Source organism: Piliocolobus tephrosceles, chromosome 20 (genome assembly GCF_002776525.5).
Source record: "Piliocolobus tephrosceles isolate RC106 chromosome 20, ASM277652v3, whole genome shotgun sequence".
In the NCBI taxonomy this organism is placed as follows: domain Eukaryota; kingdom Metazoa; phylum Chordata; class Mammalia; order Primates; family Cercopithecidae; genus Piliocolobus; species Piliocolobus tephrosceles.
Genome location: NC_045453.1, coordinates 23,539,519 through 23,563,662, shown reverse-complemented (window position 1 = coordinate 23,563,662; position 24,144 = coordinate 23,539,519). Strand labels below are relative to the sequence as shown.

Here is a 24,144-nt window from a genome sequence, read left to right as displayed (position 1 = left end):
TTGACTTTATTTAGCTCATTGTTTTAAATTAGAATATCTGGCACTAAAAACAGTGCGCTCACATTCTTAAGGCAACAAGCAAACAGGAAATTCACTTATTTATATGCATTCTCCTAATTTTTAATTGGTGGCAACTGATTTTAACCATTTTTTGAATAGGCAAACACCAAAATATCAAAATTTTTAAAGTACAGTGAAAAGCATACCTCTCACCCCAGATATCCACCATTCTCAAATCTGTGTTTATCCTTCCAGAGAATGGTAATGCCCTTTTCACATAGATAATAGCATACCACGTACATTCTTCTGCATTTGGCTTTCATATCTTGGCAATGTTTCCATACCAATTCATAAAGAACATTAATCCATTTTTACAACATTATAGTGTTCCATCATGTGGTTGGGCTATAAAGGAATAGGCCGGGCGCGGTGGCTCAAGCCTGTAATCCCAGCACTTTGGGAGGCCGAGACGGGCGGATCACGAGGTCAGGAGATCGAGACCATCCTGGCTAACACGGTGAAACCCTGTCTCTACTAAAAAAATACAAAAAACGAGCCGGGCGAGGTGGCGGGCGCCTGTAGTCCCAGCTACTCCGGAGGCTGAGGCCGGAGAATGGCGTAAACCCGGGAGGCGGAGCTTGCAGTGAGCTGAGATCCGGCCACTGTACTCCAGCCTGGGCGACAGAGCGAGACTCCGTCTCAAAAAAAAAAAAAAAAAAAAAAAAAAAAAAAAAGGAATAAACCCCAGATCAATAAACACTTGGGTTCTTTCTAATCTTTTGCTATCTCACTGTGCAGTGACTAACCTTGTACATTTATCTTTTATTTCTTGTGTGTGTAAACTGGATTCCTAGGGGTGGAATTACTGGGTCTGAGGACATTCCCCCTCCCCACACCCTTTTTCTTTTAAAGAGATGGGGTTTTGCTTTGTCATCCAGGCTGGAGTGCAGTGGCATGATCACGGCTCACTGCAGCCTCAAACTCCTGGGCTCAAGCGATACTCCTGCTTCAGCCTACTGAGTAACTAGAACCATTTCTAATTTTGATAGGCATGCCAATTGCCCCCCATGAGAATGGTGTCCCACCATCAATGGATAAGAATACGTTTCTTCAAAATGTCACCAACAAGACCAGGCACAGTGGCTCATGCCTGTCAGAATCCCAGCACTTTAGGAGGCTGAGGCAGACGGATCACTTGAGGCCAGGAGTTTGAGACCAGCCTGGCCAACATGGCAAAACCCCATCTTACTAAAAACACAAAAATTAGCTGGGCATGGTGGTAGACACCTTTAATCCCAGCTACTTGGGTGCCTGAGTTGGGAGGATCGCTTGAGCCCAGGAGGCAGAGGTTGCAGTGAGCCGAGATCACACCATTGCACTCCAGCCTGGGCAACAGAGCAGACACTGTCTCAAAAAAACAAAAACAAAACAAAACAGAATCAATAGTGTCATCAAAAATTTTAATCCTTGCCAGCCTGAAATGTGAAAAATCTCAGGGCATTTTTCCATACTTATTGGCATACATTAAGGTTGAGTATCTCCATGTTTTGCATTTTCCGTGAAACTCCTGTTTATAGCCTTTGCCTGTTTTGCCACTGTTTCCCTTTTTTGTAGGTGACATTTATTATGGAGATTATCCCTTTGTAGCATGAGATGCAAATATATTTTCCCAATTTGTCATCTATCTTTTGAATTTGCTTCGGATTTTGTTGTTTTGGGATTTTTTGGTTGAGTTTTCTGTTGGTTTTGCCATGCAGAGTTTTAAAATTTATATATATATATAAAATCAAATTGACCTCTTTTATGGCTTCTCGATTTTGTACACTTCTCCAATGTGTTTACCTATTTCTTCAATAGATTCATTTTATTTTACTTTTTAAGACAGGGTAACACTTTGTCACCCAGGCTGGAGTGCAGTGGCTGCACAATCTCAGCTCACTGCAGCCTCAACTTCCCTGGCTTGAGCAATCTTTCCGCCTCCCACCAAGTAGCTGGGTCTACAGGCAAGCACCACCATGCCTGGCTAATTTTTGTACTTTTTTTTTTTTTTTTTTGAGACGGAGTCTCGCTCTGTCGCCCAAGCTGGAATGCAGTGGCCGGATCTCAGCTCACTGCAAGCTCCGCCTCCCGGGTTCACGCCATTCTCCTGCCTCAGCCTCCCGAGTAGCTGGGACTACAGGCGCCCGCCACCTCGCCCGGCTAGTTTTTTGTACTTTTTAGTAGAGACGGGGTTTCACCGTGTTAGCCAGGATGGTCTCGATCTCCTGACCTTGTGATCCGCCCGCCTCGGCCTCCCAAAGTGCTGGGATTACAGGCTTGAGCCACCGCGCCCGGCCTTAATTTTTGTACTTTTTACAGAGAAGAGGTTTTGCTATGTTGCCCATGCTGGTCTTGAACTCCTGAGCTCAACCGATCCACCCACTTTGGCCTCCCAAAGTGGTAGGATTCATGTGTGAGCCACTGCACCCGGCCAATAGATTCATTTTATACATCAAACTCCTAATTGATTTGCAATTTTGGAATTGTTCCAGGTGTGCTGAGTGAGGTACGGAGCTCCATTTTTTCAGGTCACTCAATTGTCACAACATGAAAACATCTTAAAACAATTCAGGGCAAACCACACATTTCTGCCAATCAGATGCAACCCCATGGGCTGCTGTCTTGAAACCTCTTGCTTTGGTGAGCACGAAGTTCACATCCGCTGGCAAAGTGGGAAAGGGGGATGACCGAAGAGCCTTGCTCTTGGGAAAATATCTGCAGTGACCTTTCTACTGGTGTCCCTGTCCGACATTGGCCACAAAAGAAAAAGACTGGCAGGCCTCAGTGGCTCACGACTGTAATCTCAATACTCTGGGTGGCCAAGGTAGGAGGATCACTTGAGCCCAGGAGGTTGAGACCAGCCTGGACAATATAGCAAGACCCCATCTCTGTTTCAAAAAGAAAAAAAAAGATCAGATCACCCTTTCCTAGGCTGCAGTTACCCTTACCAAGGGGTTAGAGGCCATCAATAGTCAGCAACTGAGGACATCATTGACTGGACAATGGAATCGTCAGGCACTTTGCTTTAATGAGGATGCACACAAAGTCACCTGGCACAAGGACAGTGGAGCCGCTCAGAGGACTGAGGTTGGGGGTTCGTGGCAAGGCGCAGTGTCCTGGCCTTCCTTCCCGGGTGTCTCCAAGTGTCCCTTAAAGCTCATTGTTTGGCAATGCAAATCCTAGGAACTTTGAAATGGCTACTTCCAGTTCATTTGTCACCTTTTCCCCATAGATTTCCCTGTGCAACCTCACCCCTCCTATCAGGACAGAGAGAGCAGCCTCTGCTCTCCCATGACTTCTAACTCTGACATGTAAGGGCAGTTCCTGAGTCACTCACTGTTCAGGCCCTCGGATGCCGCTGGTCAACTGAGAAATGCAGCACAATCAACCCTTTCCCCATCGCAGCCGGGGCACTGCAACAGCAGCCTCCCATTACTGAGAGCCCTTTACCAGTGTGCCCAGCACGCACACAGCTCACCTTGTGTCACCCTCACCACAACCTATCAGGCCAGAGCCATCCTCATGTCTTACCGCAGGGGCGGCTGGACTCAGAGCAAGCGAAAAGCCCGGCTACACAGCTAAGAGGCGTGGGAGTGGACAGTGCTGCAAGGCAGGCTAACCTCAGGGCCATGCTCCTGGTGCAGAGCCTGTGGGTCTCTGCTTTAGGACACTCAACGTTGCTATGGCTTAATCACATGGGATTTCCTTCCAACTCTCCCTGGCCCCTGTTTCAGGCGCTGGGAGGAGAAAGAAGCCTGGGAGTGCCCAACACTCAGCAGATACTCACCCTTCTGGAAATGAGTGTCCTCAACCGCTTGTCTAAAAAACTAACATTAGCTTTCTCCTTTTTCTTTTTCTTTTTTTTTTTTTTTGAGACAGGGTCTCACTCCATTGCCCAGGCTGGAGTGAAGTGGCACAACCTAGGCTTGCTGCAACCTCCACCTCCCAGGTTCAAGAGATTCTCATGCCTCAGCCTCCCGAGTAGCTGGGATTACAGGGGTACACCACAGCACCTGGCTAATTTGTGTGTGTGTGTGTTTTGTTTTGTTTTGTTTTGTTTTTGAGACGGAGTCTCACTCTGTCGCCCGGGCTGGAGTGCAGTGGCTGGATCTCAGCTCACTGCAAGCTCCGCCTCCCGGGTTTACGCCATTCTCCTGCCTCAGCCTCCCGAGTAGCTGGGACTACAGGCGCCAGCCACCTCGCCCGGCTAGCTTTTTGTATTTTTTAGTAGAGACGGGGTTTCACCGTGTTAGCCAGGATGGTCTCGAACTCCTGACCTCGTGATCCGCCCGTCTCGGCCTCCCAAAGTGCTGGGATTACAGGCTTGAGCCACCGCGCCCGGCCATTTTTGTGTTTTTAGTAGAGATGAGGTTTCACTATGTTGGCCAGGCTGGTCTCGAATTCCTGACCTCAAGTGATCTGCCCACCTCAGCCTCCCAAAGTGCTGGGATTACAGGCATGAGCCACCGCACCCAGCCAACTTTCCATCCAATGCATGCTCTCCCTGAGCACACTGGGGCATGCAGAGTATCCAAGCTCCCTTCGCTAAAAACAGTCCCAGCCAATACAACACAGGCATGAGAATGAATGATCTACAGTAACACAGCAACAGGGACACCTCCCAAGGTAACATCAAGCCAATGACGCCAGAGACAAGAGATGACACAACATAGGTACACATCCCGTGTGTCCTCTCTATACAGCGCACAGAAACTAGAAACTCCAGCCCATACGGTTAGATGTCAGTATGCTGTCAGCCTGGGGTGGGGTGGGCATGGGCATGGACCAGAAGGGGGCATGAGGGGGCTACTCAGTGCTGATAATGTTGGTTGGTTGGTTTCTCAGTCTGGTGAGGCTTAAATAGATGCATTCAGTTTGTGAAAAATTTAGTGAACCACTTAGGCACCCCTTTCTGTAAAGTAAATTATACTTCAATAAAAGTTTCTGCCAACACAACATTTTGGGAGGCCAAAACGGGAGGGTCCCCTGAGCCCAGAAGTTCAACACCAGCCTGAACAATATAGGGAGACCCTGTCTCTACAAAAAATAAAACAAATGTGAAAAGTTGCCAGGCATGGTGGTGCACGTCTGTGGTCCCAGCTACTTGGGAGGCTGAGGCAGGAGGATCACTTGAGACCAGGAGTTTGAGGTTTCAGGGAGCCGTGATCACACCACTGCACTCCAGCCTAGGTGACAGGAGTCTCATTAAAAAAAAAAAAAAAAAAAAAAAAATGGCAAAAGTTACCTCAATAAAAAAAAATGCTGGCCGGGCACGATGGCTCACACCTGTAATCCCAGCACCTTGGGAGGTCAAAGTAGGAAGATCACCTGAGGTCAGGAGTTCCAGACTAGCCTGGCCAACATGGCGAAACCCCGTCTCTACTAAAATACAAAAATTAGCTGGGCGTGGTGGTGGGCTCCTGTAATCCCAGCTCCCTGGGAGGCTGAGGCAGGAAAATAGCTTGAACTCGGGAGGCGGAGGTTGCAGTGAGCTGAGATCGTGCCACTGCACTACAGCCTGAGTGACAGAGTGAGACTCCATCTCAAAAAAAAAAAGAAAAAGAAAAAAGAAAAATGCCGACTTTTCCAGAAACAAGGGGTCTACCTATATCTTTTAATTCCAAAAATTGTCCTAAACCATTTCCCTGCTTTTCTGTTTTTAATTAAAAAAAAAAAATTTAGCCAAGGTCTCACTTGGTTACCCAGGCTAGAGTGTAGTGGCACAATCATGGCTCACTGCAGCCTCAACCTCCCAGGCTCAAGCAATCCTCCCGCCTCAGCCTCACAAGTAGCTGGGACCACAGATGTGCACCAGCACACCCAACTAATTTTTTTGTATTTTTGATAGAGACATGGTCTATGTTGCCCGGGCTGGTCTCAAACTCCTGGGCTTAAGCGATCCGCCCACCTCAGCCTCCCAAAGTGCTGGCACAGGCATGAGCCGCAGCACCTGGCCTCTACTCTCTCTTGCCAGATTCAACATTTTAGCCTTCCTTGAAAAATTTTTTGGGGGGTGGGGGACAGGGTCTTGCTCTGTTGCACATGCTAGGGTGCAGTAGAACAATCACGACTTACTGCAGTCTTGACCCCCTGTGCATAAGCGACCCTCATGCCTCAGCCTCCCAAGGTGCTGGGATTACAGGTATGAGTCACCTTGGTCACGCAGATTATCTTGAAATTCTAATGCAGGTCTACAGTTCAGTCCTGTATGTGCATAGTGGACTTGGCTGTATGTATGTGTGTATTCTTGGCTCTTCGAGGAATTCCAGAAATACTCATTGCAGGTTGAAGTCACCGTGAGAAATCTGGAGTGTTAGGACAATAGCAGGAAACTCATCTGCATGGGAAGAAATGCAGGTAAACAAGCCTTTGAAGACTCTGGGGGTCCTAATGACCTCTGCATTCTTGCTGGGAATCCAAAGGCCGGGACTATCCCCTCCCCTCAGCTGGAGCCTCATAAACAGATGCCCAGGATCAGGCCCTCACAGGTGAGGCACAGGAGGAACCTTCTAGAAAACATTGCTCAGGTGAAAAGGAAACTATCACTCCCCATCACTCTCACACCAGACCAGGACTGAGCTCTCGACACCTTTATTGGAAGGATCCTCAAGGCTGTGGGCACCGAGGTCTAGAGGGAACACAACCGGCACCCATCCACCCATCCACCCACCACAGTGGCAGAGCGCACCCCGTGCAAAACCCCATCATGGAGCGGATCATGGAGCCCCTGGAAAGCCATCATGGAGAGAAGGAAAGTCCCCACTGTCCATCAGCCCCGGCCAGGCCTGGCCCCTCAACCCCTGTAGAACCCCAGGCAGGCCGATGTGGGAGGCACCACACGTGGGTTCCAACTACTTCTCCAAATCCTGTAGTCTCACATGAGGCAGGGAGGAAATCTGAAAATGGCAGCAGCCTGGACGCGGAGGCTGCTGCCCATGATCCCACCACTTTGGAAGGCCAAGGCGGGTGGATCACTTGAGCCCAGGAGTTTGAGATCAGCCTGGACAACATAGTGAGAGCCCATCTCGACATTTAAAAAAATCTTTTCAAAATATAAAATAAACAGCAATACAAAGAAAAAAACCCCCAAGCTGCAGCATGTACACAATGTCACGTTTCCAGCATTCCTGATGGGAAGACCACAAAGCTCACAAAGGCCGAGGGCAGGTGCGAGGGTGGTGCTGTGCCTCCCTGGCGTCCGCAGGAAAATAGTCCTCCGTCCTATACAGTGTGGGCAGCTCATACGTCACAGGTACTGGTGCAGGCGACTTCTGGAATGACAAGAAATTGTGCTCTATCGGCAATTTGGATCCACTTGTTCCAACACCCAGGAATTCCCCGTCTACAAGTTCATCCCGCAGGACTCACACCTATGACCAAAGACTCTGAGCTCCTCCAAAAGCACTGCCTATGACGGCCAAAGCTGGTCACCCAAACGGACCAAGACATCCATGTCATGCCGTCTCCATAACGGAATACCCTGTAGGCATCAAGAAGAGCCAGGCAGCCCAGGCGCAGTGGTTTATGACTGTAATCCCAGCACTTTGCGGGGGCCAAGGTGGGCGGATCACTTGAGGTCAGGAGTTTGAGGCCAGCCTGGCCAACATAGTCAAAGCCTGTCTCTACTAAAAATACAGAAATTAGCCAGGCATGGTAGCACACACCTGTAATCCCAGCTGCTTGGGAGGCAGAGGCAGGAGAATCACTTGAACCCGGGAGATGGAGGTTGCAGTGAGCCGAGATTGTGCCACTGCACTCCACCTGGGCAACAGAGTGAGACAATGTCTCGGGGGGGAAAAAAAAGAGCCAGGCACATCAATACGTTCTGGTAGAGAAGGACTAAGAAAGCAAGGCGAGAAGGGCAGACATGTGACAAAGGGACCTGTACCGACACGTGACAGCTGTGCAGGGCCATCCCAGAGCCTGGGTACAGTGGCTGTGGTTGGTGACATGATTTTTTTTCTTTTTTTTTGAGACAGAGTCTTGCTGTGTCACCCAGCCTGGAGTATAGTGGTGCCATCTTGGCTCACTGCAACCTTCGCCTCCTGGGTTCGAGCGATTCTCCTGCCTCAGTCTCCCAAGTTAGCTAGGATTATAGGCGTGTGCCACCACGCCCGGCTTTTTTTTTTTTTTTTTTTAGTAGAGATGAGGTTTCGCCATGTTGGCCAGGCTAGTCTCAAATGCCTGGCCTCCAGTGATTCACCCGCCTCAGCCTCCCAAAGTGCTAGGATGACAGGTGTGAGCCACCGCACCTGGCCAGGACTGATTTTTCTTCCACTGTGTACCCATCTGTGCTGCCTGGAGTTCCTGCCATATGCATATGCTACTCTTTCAAAAAACAAAACCATTTTAAGAAGTGCTTCCTCGTTTCTGGTGAGGATTTTTGTGGAGGGAGGCGGGGAAGGGGAGATTTCCCACTGAGCCGCTCACTGCACGCTGGCTGGCGGGCTCCTGCAGTCTGCCGAGCATCTCCAGGAAAAACCAGGTTACCAACAACCACCCGGAATGACGGCTCTCAAACTTGGCCGTGTGCTGGAATCTCCTGGGAGTTTTATGAAATACTGATGCCCAGGGCCCACACCAGGGAGTCGGATGTCACTAGTCTGGGGCATGGCCTGGGTGTGGGACATTTCACAGCTCCCAGGTGATTCTCATGCAGCGTCCAGGCTGCAAGGACCGTGACCTGCACCAGAGGAAGGAGAGGGCTCCTGGGCTGCTGTTCCTGGTTGGAGCTGGTGGAAATGAGCAAGGATGCAGGGCCAAGGGGGACAGAGGGAGGGGACCTTCTCACCACCCCCTGACCCTGTCCCCCAGCTCCCTGCACTGTCTCATTTCCTGGCTACTTCTGCCCACTCTGGCTGAGACCCAGTTCTGGCTACAGCTGAAAGCTGGGTGTCAGTGCAGGGATGTGGGCTCCAGACTGTGGCCAATGACAGCTCCCCAACTGCCAGACACCTCTGCAGGCCCCTTCCCGTGCTGCCTGCTTCCCTTCCCTCCCCTCCCCTCCCTCTGCACTTGACACCATGACCCCAGTGCAGAGGGGGAGATCAAGGTTCAGGAGGTGCCTTGCCCCAAGTCACACATCCAAGCATCTGTCCACCAGCAACTGACTTACAGGGCACCAGGCCAGCCCTGTCCTGTGCGCTGAGGAGACAGCCATGAACAAGACAACCGTCCCAGCCTTCATGGGGCATGGCACTCACTTAGTGGGGACACAAATGAACCAGGAGAAACAATGCCACCCTATGATGCGGGCTAATGGCAGGATGGGCACAAAGGCCTGGGGAACCCAGATGGGGCCTCAGCTCATCCTAGAGGGTTGGGGGAATTTTGGGGGCTGAGCTGTCTAGAACCTTCACAGCCTCAGCAGCAACTGGCCAGGAGTCAGGAGAAGCGGGGTATAGTGGTGCCAAAGGCCGGTGTTCCAGGCCGAGGGAACAGCCTGCGCTGAGTGGCTGGGGTGTAGGACTGCGGGGATCAGCACGTAGACAGGGAGGAAGCCAGAAAACTGGCTGGGGCCACCTGCGCTCACTCTTGCAAGCCAAGCTATAACCTTGATCCCAGGAGCACTGTGAGCCTTTGAAGCTCGTAAGCGGGAGGCTGTGTGTGTGATGAGGTCTGTGCTTCAGGAACAGCAGGAGAGAGAATACACTCCAGGGGCGAGAGTGGAGCCAGGAGGAGGCTGTTGCATGTGTCCCCCGAAAGTGAGAGTGGCCAGGTAATCACGTCTGGACTCCAGGGCCTTGACTTCCCACCATACCACACCGAGCCTGTTGCAGAAGGGAGCCATCAAAGGATCTTACATAAGGTGCAACATGCTCTGATATCTAGGGACCTCATCCTAGCCTGCGTCACCACCTCCACATCTGGAAAACCAGGACAAGTGATGCATCTTGGCCAAGGGTGAACCTCACACACGGCAAATGGAACGTTCTGCCCAGCCAGTGCTCAGTCAGCCACTTTTGGCTCAGCCTGCTCGGGGATGACTCGGGAGATGAGGCCTATTCCAACCTGCCCCTCTTCTCCTAGCACGTTCCCGAGCTATCCCTGCCTCTGTGGGTCAGTGGACACATGTCCCCTGATGGCACTGCCATCAGAACACAAACAGGAGCTGAGCCACAAGATACATCTCCAGCCAGAGGGCTGCGGCTGGTGGGTACCCACAGGTATGGGTACCCACAGGTGCTGGATTTCACCCTCTTTCTTTTTAAGGATGGCCTGAGAACTGGCTGTCATAGTATCTAGAAAATGCAACATTCAAGTGAATCATGGGAGTTCAAAGCCCACCCCTCTCATCCTGACACATGACTAGGAGCCAAAGAGTGTTCTGTGATCTGAAAAGAAACGGCCCTTCTTCTCCTAGTCCTGAGGACCCAGGCAAGGGTCAGTGACCAGGCCAGGCCACAGCCAGTGTCCAGCCCAGCCAGGCGGCCTCTCCTAGGCCAGCTGGGCCTCATCCCAAACCCCTGTTCCTTTTTGAAATGGTTCTATGAAGAGGGATGGAGTTTCTGTCTCCTCCCTCAAGGAGATGGATTCTAAAAATGGAGGAAAAATCAATATCATTATGAAGAAGCCAAGGAGAAGGAGTGGTGAGAGGCTGCTGGCAGCTCTAGATGTGATCGTATCTTTAGGCCTGGAGAGAACTAATGCAAGGAACTCCCAATAATCACATCCCTCCTGGTGACAGAGGGGAAAGGTCATCCCTGAATTTGGACAAGGGGGTCGCAGGGAGACAAGCTCTGTCGGTGTCTGGCCAAACGTCACAATGGATTACTGAACAGCTGCTTCCTGTACACTCAGACAGGAAGTCAATCACTAGGAGCCCCCAGGGGCTCCACCGAGAACAAGCATGCTTTCCTTTTCCAGGAGGGCCACTGGTCTGGAAGACCAGACAAAAGGCTGCAGATGCTGGGGCCACTCCACATCCACTCAGGCCCAAGCCTCACACCTTGGAGGACATGCTGGAGACACGTGGGTGAGTAACCCACAGCTCTTTGGAGAACGGGGCTGAAGTCAGCCAGGCAGGGGCAGAGGGGCATGAGCCAGGAAGCTCAGGTGTTTCCTCTTCAGACCAAAACACAGTCTTGGAGAACGGTGGGTATGGGTGGGCGCTGTATCAGCCTGTCTGTCCACTTCCCCTTGGGGTGCTAGCATCTTGATTTAATTTTATTTTTGAGACAGAGCCTTGCTCTGTTACTCAGGCGGGAATGCAATGGTGCAATCTCGGCTTACTGAAGCCTCCGCCTCCCGGGTTCAAGCGAGTCTCCTGCCTCAGCTTCCCGAGTAGCTGGGATTACTAAAGGCGCCCACCACCACATCCAGCTTATTTTTTTGTATTTTTGTAGAGACGGGGTTTCACCATGTTGGCCAGGCTGGTCTTGAACTCCTGACCTGAGGTGATCTATCCACCTCGGCCTCCCAAAGTATTGGGATTACAGGGGTGAGCCACCACGCCCGGCTGCATCTTGATTTTTCTAAGGGATCCCCTTGTGCCCAACTCCCCATCTAAGCAGATCCCCACCCCCTCCACAGCTCAGGTTGGGGCTAAGAGCAGGCCCAGCCCATGTGAGCAGCTCACCCTCCACCCACGGAGGTGAGTCCAGGAGTGAGCATGTGACAGGGCCACTGCGATTCTTGCTACTGGGACAGGGATGCTCTCCCCAGAGGTTCCTGGGAGTTCAGGTGACGGGCCACTCCTGCCACCCCACCAGGGGCCGGCCTGAGAATGAAGCCCGGGCAGAGGGATGCAGAGTTGGAAGACGCGGCAAGACAGAGTGCTGCCAATATCACTTTGAGCACGTGAACCCTATTTTGCTGAAGACTGGAATTACCCTGGGGCTTTTCCTGTTCATGAGCCTCAAAATTCTCTTCTTCCTTTAAGCCACGCTGACCAGGGTTGCTTGTAAGAGTCCTGCCTGAAATAAATAATAAACCCCCGGGGTGGCAGCAAGTGCTTTGAAACCAGCCGCCTGAATCAGCAGGTGAGGGCTGGTGTGTGAGGCTGAAAACAACCAGATGCCTGCAGGGCTGTCAGGCTGCAGACACCCCTGGCGGATGGACAGGACCACGCCCCGGAGGCAGACCCCCTCACTGGCATACCCGCATGCCACGGAAACCACTTTCACACCCATTCTTTCTTGGATTCTCATGGCAGCCTGCAAGGGAGGAGTCGCTGTGTCTGAGGTCCCCGGAGGGAGACAGCAGTGGAGCTGGGGTCCACTTGGGCCTGTCCAGCTCCAAGACCCGCCCTTGCCCATCGCGCTACAGGGCTCCTTGAGGATGGAGCAGCAAATTCAAACCCTAGGGTTTTCACCCTTGAAAATCTCAGAGGGGACTTCAGAGCTCTCCACCTCCCGCCCCTCGCCCTCTGGCTGGGAATGAGTCCCCGCTGGGGTCCACGAGGTACGTCCAACCCTTCGGAATCCGGCTCCCAACCCCCTCCTCCCGGGCCGCAGGCAGGAATGTTCTCTGCTCTGGGATAGGATAGGTCAAGACACAGAAACCTGACTCGGCTGTGAGCTCCTCCCCAGCCTACCCCAGACCAAGGCCCGCCTCTGCCAGAGGGAGTGAGTGCTGGGGCGCAGGGCCTGGCTGCTTTCTGAGTCTCCCCACACCCCCGCAGGTCCCTGCGTCCACCCCGCACACCTGAGTTCCCAAACCTGCAGTGCACAGGCCAAATGCACGTGTGCTGGATCAGCTTCGTGATTTTGTAAAAATGGAATTAACTTCAAACATGTAAAAATCAGATTTCCCGTGAAAAGCAGACTGCCGGTTTCTCTTGGAAAATCAGACCATCGGGCGGCTCCGGGCCCACAGTCCCTCGTGGCTGAGCTGAGGAGCCCCAGTCCCTGAGATCCCCACAGTTCCTGTGACCTGCTGCGTCTGGCTAAGTCTCAGAGTTGGCCCCAGCAATCCGTACCACCCAGCAGCTCCTTTTCTCACAAAGACCTCAAACGTTTGTCACAGCACGTGACAAGATGAAGCCTCAGGCCCGGGCTGGGTTCACAGCCTCTCTTCTGAAGCCCCCCAGTCAGAACAAGCTCTGCTCTAAAGCCACACCCACCATCTCAGGGCCTCCATTTGCCCTGTGCTGCTCTGTTTCTATAAACCCTCCACAGCCCCTCGCCAGTCCTGGCCCACCCGCATCTCCCTCTTGGGGAGCCCGAATCGCACATCCCACACCCTGCATGGTTTTCAGGTCAGGTTCAGCAAATGTTTTCTGTAAAGAGCTAGACAGTAAATATTTTATGCTTTGCAAACCACAGTCTCGGTCACAACCACTCAACTCTGCCCAGGTAGTATAAATGCAGCCAGAGACAATATGTAAACAGAAGGCATGGCTGTGTGCCAATAAAACTTTATTCACAAAAGCAATGGCAGGCTGGGTGTGGTGGCTCATGCCTGTAATCTCAGCACTTTGGGAAGCCAAGGCGGGCAGATCACCTGAGGTCAGGAGTTCGAGACCAGCCTGGCCAAAATGATGAAACCCCCATCTCTACTAAAAATACAAAAATTAGCTGGGTGTGGTGGCAGGTGCCTGTAATCCCAGCTACTTGGGAGGCTGAGGCAGGAGAATCATTTATACCAGGAAGCGGAAGTTACAGTGAGCTGAGATCACGCCACTGCACTCCAGCCTGGGCAACAGAGTGGGGCTCCATCTCAAAAAAAAAAAAGCAGTGGCAGGCCAGATTTGATCCCCAGATCATAGTTTGCCTCTGAATTAAATCTGTCCTCCCAAATAGAACAGGAATGACAAACCTTTGCCTATACCTCCCTAGCAAGCAAGCACTGAATAGTAGGTCATCAGACATGGCTACCCAGTTGCAGGGCCAGGCCTGCCTTGGTGACCTTCCTTGGGCCTGACTTTTATGTGGTTGGCTGTTCTTAGGTGACCACTGCAGCCCCAGCCAGTGCTGACTCGCCCAGATCAGGCAAGAGGCACAGGTCAACAGGGCTGCTGGGCCCAGCATCCTCCACCCCAGAAGGGGGGGCGGACACACTGCACCTGTACTCGCAGGCTGGGATCCAAGGTTGTCCAGGGTCTGCCCCAGCCACCCACAGCCCCACCAGAACCTGGGCCAGCCCCTGGGAGCCTGAAGCCTCAGGCTGGCCAAGTGGAGGAGCTCAGGTGCCTGCTGCCAGAGGCCCACCTTCATCCCCCAGGGCACTGGGCACCCCCAGTGCCAGGGAACTTGAGAGAGGCCCATCCTACTGTGAAAACAACCATGCCTACTACACGCCAGGTGACACCACTTCTAACCTCACAGCACTCTTTAAGGCAGGGTTTCTCATCCTCCTCAGCCTCACTTTCTTCCTCTACAAAACAGGGATAACGCCGTCAACTTCACTGAGTCCTGCCTGGAGCACGGCAGTGAGGCTGGAGGTGCCGCAGCTACCTTGAGACCAGGAAGACAAAAGCCACATGCTAAGGATGGCAGAACAGCAGCCAGGAGAAGCCTGGGTCCCTGACTACTTCCGAGACACCCTGTCAGCTCAATGGGCCACCTCAGTACTTCTTGTCACAAGTAGGAAAAAACACCAACCTATTTGCTCAAAGCACCACATGCAGCCTGATGGACACATCCTTTTGTTCTCATGATCCCTCTGTTCATAGCAAGCCACCCAGGTCACACAGAGAGTAAATGCACTGAGCCAGGACTCAAGCCCGGGTTGTTCAGATAATGAAATCAAAGGATCAGGCTGAGCATGGCAGCCTGCAATCCTGGCCTTTGGGAGGCCAAGGTAGGAGGATCTCTTGAGTCCAAGAGTTCAAGGCCAGCCTAGGCAACATAGCGAGACCCCCACCTCTACAAAAACAAAAACAGTAGCTGGTCGGGGTGGCACGTACCTGTAGTCCCAGCTACTCAGGAGGCTGAGGTGACAGCATCACTTGAGCCCTGGAGGTCGAGGCTGCAGTGAGCCGTGATTGTGCCACTGCACTCCAGGCTGGGCAACAGAGCTAGACTCTGACTCAAAAAAAGAAAGAAAGAAAGGATCACCCAAGAAGTGACAAGTGCTAGATGCAAAAGCAAGCAGATGAGGAGGAGAAGCAAATCTCAAAATCGTTCCAAAACAATTCCAAATTGTTTGTCTGCGTCTGCCCCTCCTCCCTTGAGTAGGGCTGCGCTCCAAAGAGCAGGGTATGGAAAGTGGGGAAAGAAATTGCACAGTGGAGAAACCTGGCCAACATCACTTTGGCCAGGTGACCCACATCCAGCAGCATCAGTGCTGAGCCATGTTGAGGTATCCCTGCTATGATGTGATGAGAAGGGCGCCTTACCTCTGCGGTCTTCCTCCCCCAAACCCACAGCCCTGGTCTAAGCATGAGAAAAACATCAGATAGGCCCTAATTAAAGGGTATTGTTCAAAATACCTACCCGATATTCTCAAAACTGTCAAGGTCATCAAAAACAAGGAAAGTCCGAGGCTGGGCGTGGTGGCTCATGCCTGTAATCCCAGCACTTTGTGTGGGTTTTCTTGTTTTGTTTTGTTTTGTTTTGAGATGGAGCTTCTGTCTGTCACCCAGGCTGGACTGCAGTGGCATGATCTTGGCTCACTGCAAACTCTGCCTCCTGGGTTTAAGCGATTCTCATACCTCAGTTTCCCCAGTAGCTGAGATTACAGGTGTGCGCCACCACACCTGGCTAATTTTTGTATTTTTAGTAGAGACAGGGTTTCACCATGTTGGCCAGGCTGGTATCGAACACCTGACCTCAAGTGATCTGCCCACTTTGGCCTCCCAAAGTGCTGGGATTACAGGAGTGAGCCACCATGCCTGGCCAATCCCAGCACCTTGGGAGGCCAAGGCAGGAGGATCCCTTGAGCACAGGATTTCAAGGCCAGCCTGGCCTACACAGGGAGACCCCATCTCTACAAACAAAACCCAAAAAAGTAGCTGGGCATGGTGGCATGCACCTGTAGTCCTAGGTACTTGAGAGGCTGAGGTGGGAGGATCACCTGAGCTCTGGAGGCCAAGGCTACAGTGAGCCATTATCTTGCCTGCACTCCAGCCTGGGCAACAGAACGAGACCCTCTCTCCAACATAACAACAACAACAAAAACGCAAAACCAAAAACACCAAACCAAACCAAAACAAAACAAGAAAGTCTGAGAAACCGTCAGAGGAGAGCAGGCTGGGGAGACATGATGACTGAATGTAGTACTGGATCCTGGAACAGAAAAAGACTTTAGGGAAACTGAAGCAACTGTGTTCATAATGTGTCAGTGTTGGTTCCTTAGCTGTGACAACGCACACAGTAAAATGTTAACAACAGAAGCAGCTGGCCGAGGGGTATAGAGAGAGTCTCTGTACTATCACAGCAACTTCGCTCTAATTCTATAATTTTTTTTTAAAGCCAACAGAAGAAACAGATCAGTCTCACTCCATAAACCAAGCCCCAGCCTCTCTTAATTCAACCTCAGTGACCAAGAACGGAGCATTTGCAGAGTGCCCAGCCCACGATGCAACCTGCAGGGTCACAGAGCATTCATCCTCACAGCGGCTGGGAGAGGCAGGGATCCTCCATCCCACTTTGCAAAAGGGGAAACTGAGGCTCAGCGAGTCACTTGGCCATAACCACTCAGCTGGGAATTGGCAGAGCTGGGGTTCGACCCCAGGCCTGCCCAGCTCCAGCATCTGCACTGTCCCAGCACACAGGCACCCCCAGAGCTGTGTGGAACTAGGGGTGAGCTCTCAGTCAGGAACCAGGATGTCCCTTCAGCATCTGCCCTCCAACCTCAGGACCCTCAGGGGTAGCTCGATCTGGTCCACTCAGACAGCACGAACGGGTCACCTTTGGTCAGCATCCGGCTTGCAGACGAATTTAAAAAATGAGTTCGTTGCCAACAGTGAAGAACTGGGATGTTCAAATAAACACTGAGTGCCTATTTCTCTAGAAAAACTGAGCTATCTGGCCACCGTGGGCCCGCATTCCCGCAGGGTGCAGTGAGCTGCCTCATCAACCAGGACACGTGCTGTCTGCTTTGCCACTGTCCCTGCGTGGCCTGCAGGACCTGTGGAGCCCTGTGGGCATCCAAGCTGGCAGTGGCTCCGGGCTCATGCCAGGCCAAGGCTCCATAAGGCTGAAGAGGATGCCGGTGGAAAGGCCTCTGGTTACCCTGAGACCTACGGGTAAGGGACTGCTGACCTGCGGCCACCACCATGGCCTGTGGCTGCTGTCCCTCCCCTACTGTCTCCTCCAGTGCTTACAAGAGCCATGAGTGAGGACCTGTGATGATGCCACTGTACAGATGAGAAAGCGGGCTTGGAGAGAACAGGGCTAGGCCATGTGCCCAGGGTCCCAACTGGTCAAAGGCGGAGGGGAGACTCAACTGGACTCTTCCGAGCTCTTGGTGGCAGCCCCCACTACCGCCGGCCCCCAGGGCCTGTCCCCTAGGTCCTGGGCACCCTGCTGTGTCCTGGCTCCGGGCTTGCTGTACCTCAGCCTGTCCTGCCTGCAATGTCTGTGTCTGCTGCAGAGCCCTGAGTCTTCCAGAACACTGACAGCTGTGAGCAGAACCCCTCCCATTTCTCTGTAGGCAGCCCCTGCATGTCCAATCCTGCCCTTGAGGTTGGGCTGGACAGCCTTGCAGAGCTCGTGCGGACACCGGCCCCTTCCCATCTGAATCCTCCTGCCCAGTCCAGCCCAGCCTTGGCCCCAGCCTCTGCCGGCCCAGTGACCACAGCAGCTGGTGGACATGGGAGGCTGCCGAGGCCCTAGTGACAGAAGCACAGGGCTTGGGGCTGCTAGAGCTGGCAGCCGGTGCCCAGGGTGAGCCAGCAGCAGGGACAAGCTGCGGCAATCTTGTTAAGGTGATGCTGATCCAAGGGGGCAGCTCTGGAAGGTTCCTGGATGCCCACGGATTCTGCTTTTAGCTGGAGGAAAAGTGTTAACATGGAAACCAGCAGAGGAGTGGCCCCAGAAGTCTTGCCAAGCTGCTGGCTACTAAATCCAAGCTCGCGCACAGGGACAGCAGGTCGGGGAGTTGGTGTCACGGCACCCTCCAAAACCAGGGCTCCGTGGGGCGCCAGCTCCTGACTGGGTCTGGTCCCTCCAAACTTGGCCAAGAAACTCTGCTGTCCATGGGCCCCGTCCCCTCTTTCCTCCTGCCCCTCCCCATCCCTCTGTCCTGGAGTCCTGACTCCCTCCTTCAATTGATGGTTTGTGCCAGAGTCATCCTACCTGAGCACCAAGGCGCCTGGGCTTTGCTCCTGTCACATGGCCACTGACTGTATAGGACACACAAGTATGTCTTTATTTTTATTTATTTATTTATTTTGAGATAGAGTCTTGCTCTGTCACCCAGGCTGGAGTGCAGTGGCGCGATCTCGGCTCACTGCAACCTTGGCTCACCGCAACTTCCGCCTCCAGGGTTCAAGCGATTCTGCTGCCTCAGCCTCTGCAGTAGCTGGGATTATAGGCATGCACCACCATGCCTGGCTAATTTTGTCTTTTTAATAGAGACGGAGTTTCACCACATTGGCTAGGCTGGTCTCAAAATCCTGACCTCAAGTGATCTGCTTGCCTCGGCCTCCCAAAGTGCTGGGATTACAGGCATGAGCCACTGCGCCCGGCCAAAAGGTCATTTAAAAATAAATAAAGCACACAGAAGGCGGCAGATGCAAAGTACCGGGGGAATAACACAGATGACAATTGTGTTAAATAGTATCGGTAATGGCACTTTGAGAGGCTGAGGTGGGCAGATCACCTGAGGTCAGGAGGTCGAGATCAGCCTGGCCAACATGGTGAAATCCTGTCTCTACTAAAAATACAAAAAACAAAAATTAGCCAGGTGTGGTGGCGTGCACCTGTAGCCCCAGCTAAGCAGGAGGCTGAGGCAGGAGAATCTCTTGGACCTGGGAAGGGAGGTTGCAGTGAGCCGAGATTGCACTACTGCACTCCAGCCTGGGTGACAGAGCGAGACTCCTGTCTTAAAAAAAAAAAAAATCAATCATGATCAATAGTAAGGACAATAGCAGCTCCCCCCTTACCCTATCTCGATGATTGCACACTACAACCCTCTGCAGGGATATGAATGGTGATCCCATTTTATAGTCACGGAAACGAAGACTCAATGGGGTTTAGGAACTCACCTCCCAGCGTGATGCTTGTACGACAGACCGGGTTGGCCTCTGGAGTGTGCAAACCCATGCAGTCAGGCCCAGGTGTGGGCTACCGCTCTGCTATCCCTGTCTTGAAGTACATTTTTTTTTTTTTTTTTTTTGAGAGGGAGTCTTGCTCTGTCACCCAGGCTGGAGTGCAGTGGCACGATCTCCATGCCCTGCAAGCTCCTCCTCCCAGGTTCACGCCATTCTCCTGCCTCAGCCTCCAGAGTAGCTGGGACTACAGGCGCCCGCCACTGCGCCCGGCTAATTTTTGTATTTTTAGTAGAGACGGGGTTTCACCGTGTTAGCCAGGGTGGTCTTGATCTCCTGACCTTGTGATCCGCCTGTCTCAGCCTCCCAAAGTGCTGGGATTACAGGCGTGAGCCACGGTGCCCGGCCTGAAGTTCTTAATAAGTTTGACAAAGGGGCCCTGCCTTGGCACTTCAAACTGTCACCTGAGATCTGTGTGTCCCCAGGACGGTGTTCTTTGTCCTCTGCTATCAGTCAAAAGGATGACTCCAGGGAAGCTCCATGGATGAGTCCTGGGCACGGAACAAGGGACAGCATGGCGCTGGCGCTCCCGGCTGAGAAAACACCGTGGGACAAAGGGCGGAGGTGGGAACGGTGGCAGAATTTGAGGGGGGCACATGAGCAGATGGATTTGGCTGGAGCTGGGATTGACCCACTTGCAGGACAGAGCAGCAAATGGAAGAGTCATCTGCAGCCCAGGGCAACAAACCAACAGCTGTGCCCAGTGGCCTCGCTGGGTTCAGGGGTCCCCCATCACACTGAGATCCACCTCCCCAAGGGAGGCAGCTTTATTCCCAGATGCCTGCAGTCAGTGTCCAACCTCCAGATCAGTCCCGTTATCCCATCCCGACAGCTGCTGTAGTCCAACCACCAGCCACTGTCACATCAGAGTCATACATTTCTCACTTTGATGCTGAATTATCAATAGAATCCTTGAAGGTTTTGTTGGCCGGCCTGGAAGGTGGTTGGCTGCACAAAAAAGTATTGAAAATAGCACCAACTAGGCCGGGTGCGATGGCTCATGCATATAATTCCAGCACTTTAGGAGGCCGAGGCAGGTGGATCACTTGAGGTCAGGAGTTCAAGACCAGCCTGGCCAACATGGCGAAACCCCATCTCTACTAAAAATATGAAAAATAGCCAGGCATAGTGGCACACACCTGTAGTCTCAGTTACTTGGGAGGCTGAGGCAGGAGAATTGCTTGAACCCTGGAGGCAGAGGTTGCAGTGAGCCAAGACTGCACCACTACACTCCAGCCTGGGCGACAGAGTGAGACTCTGTCTCACAAAAAAAAAAAAAAAAAAAAAAAAAAAGCACCAGTTAGCTTTGGGAAGCAAACCTGACCTACCATGTTGTCAGATTGCACAAATACTACTCAGAAAAGCCCAGTTCCTGATGCAGGCAGTTGTTATCCATTCAAGAAACAAGCCCTGGCCAGGCACAGTGGCTCATGCCTGTAATCCCAGCACTTTGGGAGGCTGAGGCAGGTGGATCACTTGAGCTCAGGAGTTCAAGACCAGCCTGGCCAACATGGCAAAACTCCATCTCTACTAAAAATACAAAAAGTAGCCTGGAGCAGTGGCACGCACCTATAATTCTACCTACTCGGGAGGCTGAGGCACAAGAACCTGGAGGTAGTGGTTGCAGTGAGCTGAGATTGCACCACTGCACTCCAGCCTGGGTGATAGAGTGAGACTCCGTCTCAAAAAAAAAAAAAAAAAAACAACCAGCCCTGAGGGCAAAATGAGAGGCAGCCTGGAACCAACAGGTGCTCAGATGCCTCCTCCAGGCCCCTGGCTGGCCTGGAGAAATTCCTTCCCTAGAATTGTGCCCCCTACCTATGGAGAAGCACAGCCCAGGTGCAGCTGAAGGACCTGCTTCAGAGACAAGGCCTGGACTGTCCCTTGTGTCCCTTCTCCCCCATTCCAGGCCTCCAGGGAGCCTTGGCAGCCTCTTCTCAATCTCCCTCTTTCCTCAGACATGGGGTGTCCTTGGAGGTCTAAGAAGGAAGAAGGAAGAAGGAGGAAGGAGGAAGAAGGAGGAAGAAGGAAGGAGGAAGAAGGAGGAAGGAGAAAGGAGGAGAAGAAGAGAGAAAAAGGAGGAAGGAGAAGAAGAGAGAAGAAGAAGAAGGAAGAAGAAGGAAGAAGAAGAAAAAGAAACGAATGAACAGCCTAGTGGAAGAAGAAGAAGAAGAAACAAATGAACGGCCTAGTGGCCCTGATGCAAACATGAAGCAGCCAGGTAAGGGGAGGGAAGCCGGAATGAGTGGCTAGGCTGGGGAAAGGGGCTGGAGGGGAGAAGATGGGAAAGGGAGCTGGAGGAGTCGCTCCAAGGATTCCAGGCCTTCCTGCACCCAAGCCAAGGAGTGGGCAGGTCACCTGTCCCTGGCATGGACACACAAAACAATTGCACCCCCCTCACCTGCCAACCCCATCCCTCTGTCAAACCTGATATTCTAAATGTACAAAGGACATCTCAGAAGACAAGCCGTCCACGCTGGACAGAGGCCATCTTGCCTTCAGAGAAACACTACACTCTTCTCATTTCACTCATGGCTGCTGCAAGGCTCTGGTCCAGCCCCTCCACCCCAGGGCCACGCTGTGGGCTCCACACAGAGAACGCCCTGGAGCCCTCCACAGCTGCAAAGACAGAAACGATAAGGGAACAAGATCCTGAGCCTGCTCCCTTGTCCACACCGACACCGACGCTGCAGCCCATCAGCCCCTCGCCACGCAGGGAGCTCGTCTGCCCCATTGGCTGCTGCACCCTTGGCCCAGGATGGCATCTGCTGCATGGGAGACGCCTAATCCATGTGAACTCAGACCTCGGACCTCTGGGCCTCCTGCTCCCGGGTGACTTCATTCAGCCTCATGGAGACACAATGCCGGATGCCTCCGGCCCTGAACTCTACGCTCACATCTCCAACTGCTGCTTGACCACCCCAGCAAATCCTGTTGGCTCTGCCTACAAATGTATTCAGACTTTTGTTTGTTTGTTTGTTTTTTAGAGACCAGGCCTTGCTCTGTCACCCAGGTTGAAGTGCAGTGACACAATCACGCCTCACTGCAGCCTCGACCTCCTGGGCTCAAGTGACACACTCTTTTTCTTTTTCTTTATTGTATTTTTTTTGAGATGGAGTCTTGCTCTGTCGTCTGGCTGGCGTGCGGTGGCATGATCGTGGCTCACTGCAACCTCCGCCATGGGTTTAAGCAATTCTCCTGCCTCAGCCTCCCAAGTAGCTGGGATTACAGGCACATGCCTTCACTTCTGGCTAATTTTTGTATTTTTAGTAGAGACGGGGTTTCGCCATGTTGGCCAGGCTGGTTTTGAACTCCTGACCTCAGGTGATCCACCCTCCTGGGCCTCCCAATCTTACTGGGATTACAGGCGTGAGCCATTGCACCTGGTTCAGACTCTTAATTCATGTAGCAACTTGCACAAATCTCCAGGGAAGTGTGCTGAGTGAAAACAGCCAATCCCAAAGGGTTACAGACTGCACCGTTCCATTTATAGAACATTTTTGAAATGGCAAAATCTTAGAAATGGAGGGCAGATGAGTGGTAGCCAGGGGTTGGGCAGGGAGTGGGGGCACAGGAAGGGTGAGGGTGGTTATAAAGGACAGCACAAGGGACCTGGCGGGACCCTGCTCAGTGTCTTGGCTGATACAAGTAAATTGTATGGAATGGGTACAAACGTATAGGACTTATGCCACATACAAATGAGTCCACATCAGACTGCGGAGATCTGCATCGGATTAACAGGTCAGGTTCATGCTGCTATCCTGCTTGGGATATTGTGCTATGGTTTTGAAACATGTTACCACTGGGGACAACTGGGCACAGAAAGGGGTCTCTCTGTGTTCTTTTTCCAGGCAGGATCTCACTGTCACCCAGGCTATAGTGCAGTGGTGCAATCAGAGCTCACTACAGCCTCGACCTCCCAGGCCCAAGCAATTGTCCTACCTCAGCTTCCCAAGTGCCTGGAACCCCAGACACATGCTACTATGCCCAACTAATTTTTTTTTTTGAGATGGGGGTCTCCCTAGATTGCCCAGGCTGGTCTCAAATTCCTGGGTTCAAGCGATCCTCCTGCTTCAGCCTCCCAAAGTGTTGGGATTACAGGCGTGAGCCACTGCACCTGGCCTCTCCATGTTATTTCTTCAAACTGAATGTGAATCTACAACGTTCTCAAAAGAAAAATTTCAACTAACATGCACGCACATCCAGAGTTGGCTACACCTCCCCACCTCTACCTGCCCCCCGCCTGTTCCAGGCCACCAGCACCTCTCCTGGACCACTGCAGCGGCTCTAAGCCCCGGAAGCTCCACATCGCACACCCGGCATCTTCCCTCCACATACAGCACGGCGGTCCCAGTAAGACAAGGGCTGAGCAGGCCTCAGAGCCTCCAGGCTGAGCCTCCCACTGGCCCCAGGGCCTGCTCCCTCCACTGCCTGAACTCCTTGTCCCCAGGTCCTATTCTTCCCTCCCCCAGGGCACCAGCCACCTGGCTCTCAAGTCACCTCCCCAGAGGCCCTCCCTGGCCCCCTTTCTCCTCCTCCTCAGACACCTCTCCTTTCCCTTCCTCACAGTGCTCTCCCTGGGGTATATCACGCACTAGGCCACTGCCAGGACCAGGAGCAGGCGGCCTCTACTCCTTCCACACCAAGGGTCTGAACAGTGCCTGACTCACACAGTGCTTCAAAAATAAGTGCAGTTGGCCCTCTACATCTGTGGGTTCCACATCCATGCATTCAACCAATCATAAATCAACAATCTTCAAAAACGAGGCTGGGCGTGATGGCTCAAGCCTGTAATCCCAGCCCTTTGGGAGGCCAAGGCAGAAGGATCACTTGAGTCCAGTTCAGACGAGCCTGGGCAACGTAGCAAGACACTGTCTCTGCATTAATAATAATACTATTAATAATAAATTAGCCAGGCATGGTGGCACACACCTGTAGTCTCTCAGCTA

General features: G+C 52.5%; 1 protein-coding gene across 4 annotated transcripts in view; it reads right to left on the bottom strand.

Moving 5' to 3' along the window:
* Positions 1–6,614: 6,614 nt before the first annotated feature.
* Positions 6,615–24,144, bottom strand: part of BCAS4 (breast carcinoma amplified sequence 4) — an 87,680-nt gene continuing 70,150 nt past the window's right edge. For 3 of the 4 annotated variants that reach the window (XM_023184150.3, XM_023184153.3, XM_023184152.3), the window contains one exon: positions 6,615–7,310. In XM_023184150.3, the coding sequence (XP_023039918.1) occupies positions 7,188–7,310 (123 nt within the window). In that variant the 3' untranslated portion in view covers positions 6,615–7,187. The remainder of the gene's footprint in view (positions 7,311–24,144) is intronic. The other variant, XM_023184151.3, reaches the window with a different exon arrangement.